The following is a 13,521-nucleotide window of genomic DNA, read 5'->3' as shown; positions in this document are numbered from 1 at the left end:
AATAGTGTATATTATTCATTTATTTTAAAGATCCTACTTCTGAATTATCTATATCACAGGCACATTTCCACACAGTCTGCTGAACTACAAGAAAAAAAATGTGCACTGGAAGTAATAATTTAAACCTGTTCCTTTATTAAACTGTTTCTCTCCTATTATTTTTCTCTACTAGACAGTCAAAACAGATAGCAACTGAAAAGATGTTACACTGTACATTTGTCAGTGTTACCTTAGGTCATTGCCAATGCTCCTCTTGACTTTGATCTTGTCCTCTCCTGTGTTCACATGAAAGCTATAACAAGAAATATGCATATTTATTACCAACTTCATCTATTCCATCATCAACAACAAAATTTCAGGAAAGGCAGAAAGCACATTCTAAGCCAACATTTCCAGATGTGTGTCCTGAGGTCTAGTTTTTCCAGATGCCCATGTGAAAATGGCCCCATGGCCAAGGTAGCAACTGTGTCCCCTGCTCTCTTTTCAGTGTTAGTGTATGAAGGACCTATGATTGCCTGATATTAGAAACCTGCTTCTGCTTATTTAATAATGTACACCCTGAACTAATGTGGCCATCTGATCCCCATTTCTGTGTTATTAGATCTCTTGGGTTCACACAGTATATGTTTTAGATTCATAAAATACATATTAAGAAACCTGTTTTAAGTATAGAACTATGAATACAAGGGACAGAGAAGGAAAAGAAGATATTACTATTTGCTAGGGGCTCCATGGAAGATTTAACTACAATAACAGTGAAGATAGTTTTGAAAAACTAGGTTGCAATCAGACTATGGATGTCTTATCTTATAGAAAAATGATCTGTAAAGTGGGGTACACATAATCCAGGAAGTGTTCTAGATAATTCACTGGGATATGAGGAGAAAGTAACGATTTATATTTAATTAGTCTTTTAATTTGTGATGTATCATAATACATAATAGGTAGGAGAATCAATACATATCTTCATACACATACATACACACACACACATACATACACTATTTAAAATCACAAATATATTTTAGGAAGGCATGCTTACTTTGAAAAATGATCAGGATCCAAAATCCAAAGATATTAAAAATCATTGCTGAGGCACTGAATTTTTTTGTGCAAAGAAATAAACCAGTACAGTTGTTTTAGATTTATTATGAACATAAGGTATGTGCTTATATGTTTACTTTTGTAAATGTGCGTGCAGGTACAAACAGAGAGAAGGAGGGTAGCATTCAGTTAGACTTTTATTTCCCAAATAATTTATTCTTTCATTTACCTGATATTAACCACATAAACAGTGTAGTTCCAATTTTGTAAAGTTGAATTGAGCTAAAAAATACAATGGAAAAGGATGAGTGTTGGTAATAAATACCTTTTTAAAATTTTGAATCAAGTTTCTTCCCTCCCCAAAGATGTTATCGGAATCATACCCTGGGAAAATCCCAGAGAGTTAGAGTGAAAGAAAGGTACAGATAACAGTTACTGAATCACTGTATGCCAAGACCTTTACAAATGTTATTTGTTTCAATCTCACAATCACTATCAAGATAGGTACTATGTGCACCAACCACCCCTTACATATAAGGAAACTGAACTTAAACAAAATGAAATAACTTGCTGAAGTTCATCTAATATGCAGTTATATCCCAGACTGGAACCCAGGTCTGTCTACCTGGACACTACATTTTCCTCTCTATCAACATGTCACTTATGGGGCATATGAATTAGTCACTGCGAACTTTGTTGTAATAGGGCACATGGTGAAGAACATAACACCTTTCATATTCTTCATTCAGTAAACACTGAGCTACAGTATCACATTTTCCAGTAATTATCATCTCAAGAACTCTAGTAAGAAAAATAGTAATTAACTGTTGATACCTCAGAAATATAAAATACATCACAAAACAAGATTTTGCTACAGACACAAAATTCTTACTTCCTTATCACCTCCAAAGGATTTTCATGCTTTTTTTTATATGCAGCTAGACTTCCTTGAAAGCATTTCTAAAACTGACTGTAAACTAGGAAACTGTGGCAAAAATACTAAATTATTTTAAAATTATAAATAATTATAGTAATCAAGGATACCACTTACATTTTCTTTCTCATCAAGAGATTTTCTTGAAGGTCAACTAAGAGTTTCCAATAAAGTTTAGTTTCAGATAATAACGTTACCTTGAAAACCACATGTGATATAAGAACAATTGTAAAATGATACCTTGTTTAAAGGACTCTTCAGTGTATGTTAATTTTTCAGGGTTAATCACATTAGTACTTTATTTGAGAACGAAAATAAAGAAATTCATCTTTTGAAAACAACCTGACTTAAAAAAAAAAAATCCTGGGATTCAATAAAAGTCTTTACCAAAAAGAAACTGACCAGCAAAAATATATATATTCTTTCTGTAAAGTAAGCTCTAAAACACATTGTTCTAGTGTTTACATAAGGTATTGAAAGTTACTGTGTTGTTCCACAAATTAAAAATATTTTCTGGCCCTCCCTGGTGGCGCAGTGGGTTGAAGCACAGCACTGAGAATCTAGAGCCGCTTCCGCACGAGTTCGACTCCCGCCTGCCTCGGAGGTGACCACATGGCGTGGCGGACCTCTCCTGACCCGCCCGCTGCTCCCCTCAGTAGTGTGTTTCATCAGTCTGCCTGTTCTGCTCCCCACTCTGTCTCTGGTGGGGCCTCTCGCCGCCCCTGAGCCTCTGGCCTGTACCCCAGTTCTGTATGCACAAATAAATAAATCTTTAAAAAAAAAGAAAGAAACAGACTTTGACTTTAAAAAAAAAAATTTCTGTGACATCTACTAAAGAATCTCACTTTTCCCCAATTATGTTACAGTTGTTTACAAACTAATGTTCCATGGAAATTTATGTTAAAAGGCCTTGCCTTTAAAAATAATACTCTGTGGCCCTCCTTGGTGGCACAGTGGGTTAGGACACAGCCCTGCTGGCCAGCCACAGCTGCTTCAGTGCGAATTAGCTCCCTGCCCTGGAGGTGACCACATGATGCAACAGACCTCTCCTGTCTTGCCCACTGCTCCCCTCAGCAGTGTACTTTATTGATCTGCCTGTTCTGCTCCCCACTTTATCTCTGGTGAAGCCTCTTACTATCCCTGCACCTCTGGTTTGTATCCCAGTTCTGTATGAATAAATAAATAAACCTTTAAAAAATAATAATGCTATGTATTCCAATTACTCTTAAAATATGTCTTATCAATTAACTCTCAATGTATGGTTTAGTGATTTAGCTTTCTTAATCACCAAGGGCACATTTCTTAGATACCAACAATATAAGAAAACCTATTTTGTCTTACTTTAGGATGTATACTCAAGTAACTTTATCACAAAAGTTGTTTGTAATAGTATTAGAAGTAAAAAGTAATTCAAGTCTCCTTAGTATTCTGCAGATAGGAAGTAAAACAATAGGAAATAAAATAAGAAACTTACAATGAAAAATTTTAAATAATAATGAAGAAGAAAAATTTTAAAAATCTAAAGGGTATATTTGCAAGAAGAGAAAAATGTAAAATTTTAATGTTAGAAGTTACCAAATTTTCATCGGAAAACCTCACATGTCATCTACTCATAGATTTATAATGACCATTCTCTGTTTCAGCATCATCTGTAGATTTAGTTACCCAGATAGTAAACATCTTTCCCAGATTTGCAGAGGTTAAAGATTTAAATCCAAAAGAGAAATTTTGCAAGTTCACTTACCCATCCTACCACCTTGTTCTGCACTTTTGCTTCAGGATAATGGAGGATATTTTCAATCTCTAAGGAAATTCTAAAGACAATTCCATCTGTCCATTGGAAATAGGATTTAGTCCATTAGTTCTATTTGGCAGTCATATAATTGTCAACTTAAATTTAAAATGATACAACTTCACACAATTAAAAAGAGTCACTTTTTATGTAGGTACAAAAAATTTTCTGAAATATTTTTGACTTTATGCTTCTTGACCTTTATCTTATACATAATTAACAGCCTTTAAGGTATCAGCAACATGTTTCTTCTTCTTTTTTTTTTTTTTTTTTTTTGGTGCATGGCTCCCAGAAGTACTACAATACCAGGTTGATGTGTGGAGTGGACGGAGCAAGCTCCTATTCCATCGCCTAGTTCCAAAAATCCATTTAATATATTGTCCTTGGATAGAGGGCGTACCAGATATTAAACTGATAAAAACAGATACTACACTTGATCTTAGGCAAAATGCTGAGAAGCGATGTTTGTTTCTTCATATTTTAAAATCAATTTTGTTAATTAAAATAACAGTTCATTGTAATGTTTTATATATTTCAGGTAGGCATCATTCTAAGTCAATATCTGTATGTTATATTAAGTTCATCAATCTATAGGAGTGAACCTTGATTTCTGCTATTTACAGTATGTAAAGTGTGTTTTTCCATGTATAATTTTACTACCTATAACAAGATTTCCTTTTCTTGAAATATGTTAGTCTATGTGTAAAAACTTGGGTGAGATGAAGGTAAGAGTCAACTTAAAAACAAGAACAGAAAGACGCATATTTACTAACCCATACCCCTTTTTCCCCCTTTCCTATCCGCCCCTTCAACCAAAAAAAGCATATACTTCTACTGAGCTGTAGCACTGGATTTTTAATAGGGTTTTTAATCAAAATACTATAAACATCACCACTTGTGTCAAAGTAGAGGGGGGGAAAAATTGTCTGCAGAAAGAATTTTAATGGACTAATTTGCTTTGAAAAACAAAACTTTAATGTGAAAAGAAGTTCCTGTGGGGTTTTGGGGGGACAGGTGGGAGACTTCAATCTTTAAAACTTTAAAAAATAGCATACCTTTTTAAAATGAAAAATCTAACTCAGCAGGCCAGGGTTTGCTAAATCTTTCTAGATGTGTGCTATAGGCTGCCTTAGAAAAATGGTTAATTAGGAAAATACCCTTAAATGTAGTAGGTTACAGAGAAGGGGGAAAATGAACCTCCATTATTGTCAATCCTCTTTTTTCATGCTTATTTATGTTTTGGGAATTCTTAAGTAAAATACCCAAAGAAACTGTCCATAATATTTAAAAAATGATGGGGAAGAGCTTTAAGGAAGATTTGGGAGAAGTAGTAGAAAAGATTATAAAATATGCCTCTGGGAATTCCCAAATCTACCAAAATTAAATTCCAGTTACGGTCCTTGAGGAATGCTTTTGTAGTACAGGGGTCAATCCATCATGTTAAAAAAAAATTGCCCCTCTTAGATGTAATAATATAAATACATGACATTGGTTCAGAGACAAGAACAGGTGAGTTTAATTTATGCAGACAAAATAAGTTCATCTTCTAAAACCTTTCAGGTACTTTAGTGAGATTTTATGTTTCTTTAAATATAGACTAAGTGAATATTTAGAGGAATATATTTATAAAAAACTATGATAATTCAGGTAATTCTTTTCCACAGTAGATATCATCATATCAAATAATGTTCATTTTTGAATGGTCAAGAGGAAATTCAAATTGCAGAGGTCCAAGATTCTATGTATTTCAAGACCCTAGGAAATGTTCCCTGGTGTCAGGAGAGTACTAAAAAGCTACCACTAGGTGGAGACCAAAAGCCTGTGTTTGTTCTATCAGTAAATCACTGCAAAATACTAGAAGTGAGTATTTTTAATCAGACATATCTCAAATTTTATGGAAGCATCTAAACACGACATTTTCTTTAGTTTTCAGTATTCACTACCTTATTTTTTTCACTTCATTGATTTCATAAATAAAAAGATGCCCGATCAGAGAACTTAAATCAACTTAAAAATATACTATCCAGAATTATGTTTTTGAATCATTGTCAGAGAAGCCTCAGAATGAGGCATTTCTAAAAGGACAGTGGCATATACTTATGGCTGTATCCCTGCTCATCCTACACACACACTTTCTTTAAGATTCTAAAATTTGATTGGTTGCTGGATCTATACACCTAACCTGAAAATGAATATTTCATGTGAGTAGCTATACATAAGTGAGAAGTTATAAACAGGGTCACGATTTGTACTTGGAAGCTTGTAATAAGGACTAGTGGACTTAGTTCCTTACTTGGGTTGTTTGTACTGAGCTCACAAAACTTGAATAGTCTGCAGCACTAGAGGGATGTTACAAGCACAGAAGACAGGATATGGATGGAGCTAACTAGTCCAAAGGGATGAGAATGTAATACAACAGCCCAAAGGTGATTTGTGGAAAGACCTAAATTATTCATTAGGTCCTGAAATAACTGTGAAAAGGAGCCTGAAAGACAATATTAGATCTGAGACATCAGACAAAAGTTCTAACAAAATAATCAAAGAACTTTACCTAGAAAAATAGGGACATTTCACTAAATTTGGGAAAGCACATTTTATCAATAGATTAAAGAAATATGCCTGACTGTCAAATAATCTCAAGCCCTCTCTCTTCCTGGTACTAGCATATCAAGCTGATAAACTCTACAAAGCTCTTTGATAGCCAGGAGTTCACAGGTCTGGGTAAGGTAGACAAGAGATTTCACAGTTGGTGCCTATCTTTCTTACAGTGGACAAAACAGCATTCTCTAATGTATCAGCTCATAAGCCTGAGAATGTTCACTGTATCGGTTTCCCAGGGAATAAGAAAAGTGTCATGGTCAGTATCTGAGATTGCTCATATTATGTGAAAAATCTTAGATAGTCCAGGACATGACATAAAGCCACATTTATTCACCAGGTGAATAAGCAATTCTTTGCAATAATTTCAAATGTGACTCCATCGAAGAAAAGTATCTGTAATCCAACACATCTGAGAGGAGAAATCAAATTAACAATGATGTAAGAAAATAAATACATTAACCGAGTGAATAAATAAATGGCTCCACATAGAAAAATAGAAATTAAATTTAAAGATCTGAACTGGGCTATAGGCTAAGGGTGTCCTGAACACTTTATTATACTACTTTTCTAAAAATATAATAAAGGGTTGAGGTGCTGAGATGCATGAAGATTGTGGGACACAGAAAAAATTCAGTAATACTGTTTTCATTTATTTATTTTCACTTCTATTTTAAAGCAAGTAGTACTGTTTTTCCTTTGGAACATAAAATATCCATTTTCTCCAATGTTTAAGCCAAACAATGAATCAATTTAGGACAAAACTATGAAATAGTATTGGTAGTGAAAGGATGTGGTTAAAAACTATTTGGCTGGGATATAAAATTGAGTACACAGTTTTTTAAACTATCAACTACATGATGCTTATTGGATATTTTTAAATGCTGGAATTACACTTTTTAATCAAGAATCATCTGAAAGAGATTTTCTTCTTTAACGGAGCAAAATCCAGTCATTTAAGTGATTCTAACATGTGCTTGCTTTGTTGAAACTCCAGTGAAGGTCATGACGCAGGGGGAGCTGGTCTGAACAAGGCTCTCTTCAAGAATGTCAGAAATGACATGATTGAGCAGACAGTTCTACTCCACCAAGTCAAGGACTCTGAAGCATCATGTAAACGTTCTTAGGCAGTAGAGGATGTGCCAGTCCTGAAGGGAGAAAGCCACAGAGGCCCTTTGTATATTCACACAAAGAGCAAAATACTTAGTGAGAATTGTAATATTCCCATCTGCTGGCTGGCATCCATGTGAAATATTCACTGGAAACTTCAGCGGCTGTTGCTTTCTTGGGGTTTCTGGAAGTTTTGTTCCTTCATAAATCTCCTTGGTGTAACTACAGAATAACCATAAACACTTTCCTGAATGGATGTCTTTATAACCCTAATGAAACTTATATCTACGCTTCATGTAAAATATTCCTTACTTCCAATTTGCATGTTCTTACAGAGGAAGTTAATGTAAGCCTTGAAACTCAAAGAAGAAAAGGAAGTATAGCTGTATATGGGTTTCTGTTCTCTTGGTTTTGGGTCTTTGGTGATGTTACAGATGTCTTAGCCTCAAAAGCTTTATGATTGGAGCTGCAAAAATTCCTTTGCTTCTAATACTTCATATTTGAGACTATTACTATATTTCACGCAATGATGTGGTAGGTCATCGGATTGCATTTTGTTTTATTGGAAGAAACTGAACAAACTCCAGATTACCAAAAGGCTATATGTCTGGTCCTACAGTAGCAGGTTAAGAAGTAATACAATTCACCTGGAATTTTCCCTGCTGTATTTGCAAATTACAAATAATATAAATAGAAAATTAAATATGGGGAAAAAAGCAAAAAGTAGCAATTACTTGAGGTTTTGTCAGTGGAAAGTTGATTTACAAATTAGCTGATATATAATAACATTCTAACTATTATTTTCAACGTCTAAAAACAGAGCAAAATATTAATTTAAATATCACAAATATTAGAACACAGAATTGACTTCAGTGAGAAATTAAATTACTAAAATTACTCAGTTTTTTTGAAGAGAATAATCTGACAAAATACCATTAGTAATGTTTTTCTCAGATTGCTTATATAATCAATTATTCCTTTTAATTAAATGTGTTTGTTTTCTTTCCCTAACAGTTTTGTTTGAAAATGTTGGCTAATAGCATAAAAGAACAGTACTGGGAATGTATATTCCACTGATTACAAGAGAAATGAGTGATATTTATTTACCAATAAATACTGCAAATGAACAAATGTACCAACTGATTCCAATAATAGGAACTCTGCTGGAACATTATATACCCCCACCCTGAGAATACAATTTTTCATACTTTGGGTTGTAAAATACATATGTCATGAGGATGGAATGGCCAGCATGGTGGCTATAGTTAATAATACTGTTTTGAATATTTAAGGTTGCTAAGAGTCGAAACACTTATTATTAAAATAAGTGATTAAGTCATGATATATATAAATATGAAATATCAGATTAATACAAAGTCATAGACCTAAAAATAAGTTTGTACCCACAAAAATATAATTTGTCATCCTATACAAACAGACAAGACACATATAAAAGGTAATTATTTCTTACCCTCCTTTTGCTTATCAGTTCTGTTAGTAACAGGCATGTTAGTGGTGACAGTAGGTGGTGTAATACTAGAATTTACAATAGCTGGTAATAAAGATGAGAAAGAAGTTATTTTGCGAGGAGCACTTGACAGTTAATATGGATAAGAAATCTATAATTAATTCATAAAAATATACAGAGAAAGAAACCATTCCTCCTACTAAATTAAACAAGGTCATAATGCATAAAATGAAGCAATGCTTTCTATGGCACATTAAGAATCAGTTCTCACCGCCTCTGCTACCACACTGGACTAGTGCTGGAGCTGGCGCAGGAACAGGAGAAAAAAAACTGAGTTAGACCTACATTGGCTGTTAACAGGCTGATGACCACATCACAAATTATTAAATCTTCTTAGAATTCAGTTTCTTAACTTAGTAAAAATAACAAAAAAAAGTTATCAGCTTAAAATGATCTAAACTAAGCCAATCTCTCTGATACAGGGAATAGAGAAATAAAATATCAAGAAAAAGTATTGTTTTTTTGAGAAGATAAATGTAAAGAAAAACAAAAGAATGAAAGGTATAGTCTGAATCAGTTATTTAGAGACCCCCCAAAACTCTGATACACACTGATTCATAACATGGATTTTTTAAGGGCCAGTTTGATAGGAGAGATGTTTTCAAAGGATTATGTCATAGCTATGCTTCTGCTAGTATTAAAGCTCAACGATTTAAAACTTATGCAATACTTTGATATTTTTTTTTAAGATTTATTTATTTATGCATACAGAGATGGGGTATAAGTCAGAGGGGCAGGGGTGGTGAGAAGACTCACTGGAGACAGAGTGGGAAGCAGAGCAGGCAGATCGACAAAGTACACTGCTGAGGGGAGCAGCGGGCAGGTCGGGAGAGGTCTACCAGCCACGTGGGTCACCTCCAAGGCCAGGGATTTAACTCACACTGAAGCTGCTGCGGCTGGGTTGCGGTGTTGCATCCTAACCTGTTGCGCAACCAGAGAGGGCCCTGATACTAACTTTTTAAGGGATTCTGGAAATGCTACATAATCACTAAAATAACTATACAGATAATTTTTCTTTTTTTTTGTATTTTTATTAGATATACATTCATATGTATAATGAACAATCATTATTTAACTTTTTTAATTATTTCAAATATTAAGATATTTAAGCAATTACACAGAGAAATACCTTCTAAAGGCTTTTTAGAAATTACTGACCTAAATATATAGCCTTAACTAAAACAATTTTCCATTCCAAAGTATTATATAATTCTTTGGCATGGGAGTTCTTTTTGAATTCTTTTTTTTTTTAATTATGATCATTTCTCTTAATGCAAAATCATTAAGAAAAAAATATAATATCATCAATAAACTGAAAATGTTTTTAGTCATTTAGAACATGAGGGGATAACAGCTAGACATCTGGTTCTATGAACCAAGTACAATAGCTAAACTAATTAAAATTTAGTATTTATTTTCAATTTCATATATTTTAAAACTACACCGAGTTCATTAAAGAAATTACTTGAAACTTTACTTTCATAGAATATTCACTGAAACAATATCAAGAAATAATGTCGCAATAGAAAGGCGCAGTTATGACTTGTCCCATTTTTCTCTGCAACCTGGAACCTCAGAAGAGGGCTTAGTTTCAGATTCTGGTCCTTGTCAGTTTCACATTATGATTCCCTTCAGAGATCCCTCTTTGGGGCCTCCTTGATGGCACAAGGGGGTAAAGAAGAGCACTATGAAGCTATCTGCAGCCACTGCAGCATGAGTTGGATCCTGGCCAAGGAGCTGACCCAGAGGATGCAGCAGACCTCTCCTGCCTTGATACTGCTCCCCTAAGCAATGTTCTTCAATCCACCTGTTCTGTTCTCCACTGTCTCTGGTGCATCCTCTCACCCCCACACTTGTAGCCTATACCCCAGTTTTTGTATGCATATATGCATAAATAAATAAATCTTAAAAAAATGAATAAAAAAGAGAGACCCAACTTTTATAGGTCTGGTCAGCATTCTTAATGTGGCACATAGCACATACTACTTCATAAAGAAAGTAGGTTGGTAATTAGGCAGAGCAATGAAAAAGTAAAGCAAAATATTCATATTATTTGAAAACTTATGCAACTTCTACTATGTATTATTGAGCATGCAACTACTTAGTACATAATTAAAAACATGAACATATTATCGTCATTATGCATTATAACAATTAACAAAATTACATTATTAGTTTAGTAGAATCACTGTTAATACTTGTCATTATATACCATCAATTGCCTCATGGTCTTGTCTTAAGCTTAACTGAAGATTTAGCTGAGTTTTTCCTATCAGTTTTTAGATATGAATACTTTTTTTTTAATATTGAATGAATGTCTTTCTACTGAATATATGCAAACTGCTTGAGAAGAAATAAAGGGTTAAAATTAAATCAACTTTTTTAATAGCACATAATCATTCACATTTTAAAAACTCAGTGCTTTCTAGGGTTGTGGTCATCAAATATGTGAAAACATTCTTTATACACACAGCATGAACTTTGCATCAACACAACTAAAACACATCCACAAATTCTTCTGTTTTCTGATTTCTGGCTTCTCTACTGAAAATTAAGATAAATATCAAAACAATGACAAAAACTTTACCTAAAATAGCAAGTAAGAAACAGACCCCAGAGGATGATGTTGGCTCCCTACCTTGGCAGAGGGTCCCCAAATCTGCACAGTTGGCAAGTTCTGCTGCTGGGAATGGTATCAGGTAGGAACCTTGATCAACACAGAATTATTATACAAATTAACTTATGGTTTAATGATATATGACCAGAAAGAAAATCATGACATATATAGCATCCTAGAAGAGTCCACTGGTAAATACTCCAACATCAAGAAAATGTGTTAAGATCTTTGTGTCTTACTCTGCAAATGTAAAGTCAAATTATTAAAATTTCTCTCAAACCTTTAACTCAATTTATAGATTATAGCCACAAAAGACAGGAAAAGAATTGTTATCATCCTTTAAAAAATGCATAAAATGGGGGCCCTCCCTGGTGGCGCAGCGGGTTAAAGCACAGCACTAAAAAGCTAAAGCCACTTCCGCATGAGTTCGATCCCCGCCTGCCTCGGAGCTGACCACATGGCGTGGCAGACCTCTCCTGACCCGCCCGCTGCTCCCCTCAGCAGTGTACTCCGTCGATCTTCCTGTTCTGCTCCCCGCTCTGTCTCTGGTGAATCCTCTCACCCTCTGCATCTCTGGCCTGTACCCCAGTTCTGTATGAATAAATAAATAAATCTTTTAAAAAATGCGTAAAATGTTCAGGACTTTCTGCATAATAAATTACTCAACTCTAATGGGAATTCATATAAATGAAATAATACAAACATCAAAGATAAGTTTCAAATAATGCAAGAAAGATATGGGTAGCATTCAAGCTAATAAAATGTAAGTTTTCAGTTAATAGATTTTAGCTTATGCTATTTGTCATGCCAGAATTTATCTCTGATTTCAAATTAGTCTCTGTGTCTTTTTATTTCAAATATTTACTGATTTATTCTTGGCAGGAAACAAATCTTAAGATGATTTTCCTAGCAGGAGTGTGAACTGTTGTACTAAATCTCCCTTTGGTGTATAACAGACATTCACAAACAGGTTGAGATTGAGGGAGATGAGCTAAACTTATGAGGAGCACACTGTACTATAAGTACAGAATTATAAATTCACAGAAATAAATACACACACACACATATATTTAATTATAGAGGGCATTTTTATATTAGTGATTACATTCTAACCTTTAGACATTTCCCAACCTTTCCACGGGAATACCAAGTACATGGAGGCCGTTAACATACATGAGTTATCGAGAACACACAGACATGGAGAATATCCCAATAGTGTAACAGCATGTCAGATGCATGGTTTCTTTATTCTTAATTGCCTTGTGCACCTGGCCCAAGGAAGGAATCCTGTTACCTCACAAAGACCTAACTTTACAAGCGGGTCGGCAATGCTAACTGACAAGAAGCTCTCAAATAAACATTTACTCACTGTTCATGGCATGCAAAGCATAGAAGCTAAAGTAAAGTCTGAAGAAATTGTCACTGTTCTCAAAGAGGCATAAAGGGAAGGTGGAGTTATAGTTCTCAGAATGTTGTTTGTGAAGTGCTATCCCTACCCCAAAGAGGAAGGTGATAATGGCTCATGAGAAGGTAAAACAGGAAATGTGCTGCGAGGAAGGGGAGCTGTGAAGAATATGGGGGTGACTGTACCGATCAGGGGTTAAGAGACTAGGGACAGGTATTTCTAAGAAACAGAATTACAGAAACATACAAGAAGGCAGTGCGAAGCGCTGGGAGACCAGTTGACATGGCATTACAGGAACAGGTAATAAAAGATAACTGATAAAGGGGCCCTCCCTGGTGGCGCAGCGGGTTAAAGCACTGCACTAAGAAACTAAAGCCACTTCCGCATGAGCTCGATACCCACCTGCCCTGGAGGTGACCACATGGCGTGGCAGACCTCTCCTGACCCGCCCGCTGCTCCCCTCAGCAGTGTACTTCGTCGATCTGCCTGTTCT

General features: G+C 34.8%; 1 protein-coding gene across 4 annotated transcripts in view; it reads right to left on the bottom strand.

Moving 5' to 3' along the window:
- Positions 1-13,521, bottom strand: part of ADGRG6 (adhesion G protein-coupled receptor G6) — a 128,987-nt gene that overhangs the window by 45,832 nt on the left and 69,634 nt on the right. For all 4 annotated transcript variants that reach the window (XM_004673903.2, XM_012723111.1, XM_012723107.1 and 1 more), the window contains exons 5-8: positions 11,645-11,713; positions 3,723-3,808; positions 1,274-1,326; positions 230-292 (exon numbers count right to left, since the gene is read on the bottom strand). In XM_004673903.2, coding sequence (XP_004673960.2) covers positions 230-292; positions 1,274-1,326; positions 3,723-3,808; positions 11,645-11,713 — 271 coding nt within the window. The remainder of the gene's footprint in view (positions 1-229; positions 293-1,273; positions 1,327-3,722; positions 3,809-11,644; positions 11,714-13,521) is intronic.

The sequence above is a fragment of the Condylura cristata genome, unplaced genomic scaffold (assembly GCF_000260355.1).
Source record: "Condylura cristata isolate star-nosed mole 26May11 unplaced genomic scaffold, ConCri1.0 scaffold00001, whole genome shotgun sequence".
In the NCBI taxonomy this organism is placed as follows: Eukaryota; Metazoa; Chordata; class Mammalia; order Eulipotyphla; family Talpidae; genus Condylura; species Condylura cristata.
The sequence above is the reverse complement of the archived record's forward strand: the minus strand, read 5'-3'. Positions and strand labels throughout refer to the sequence as shown.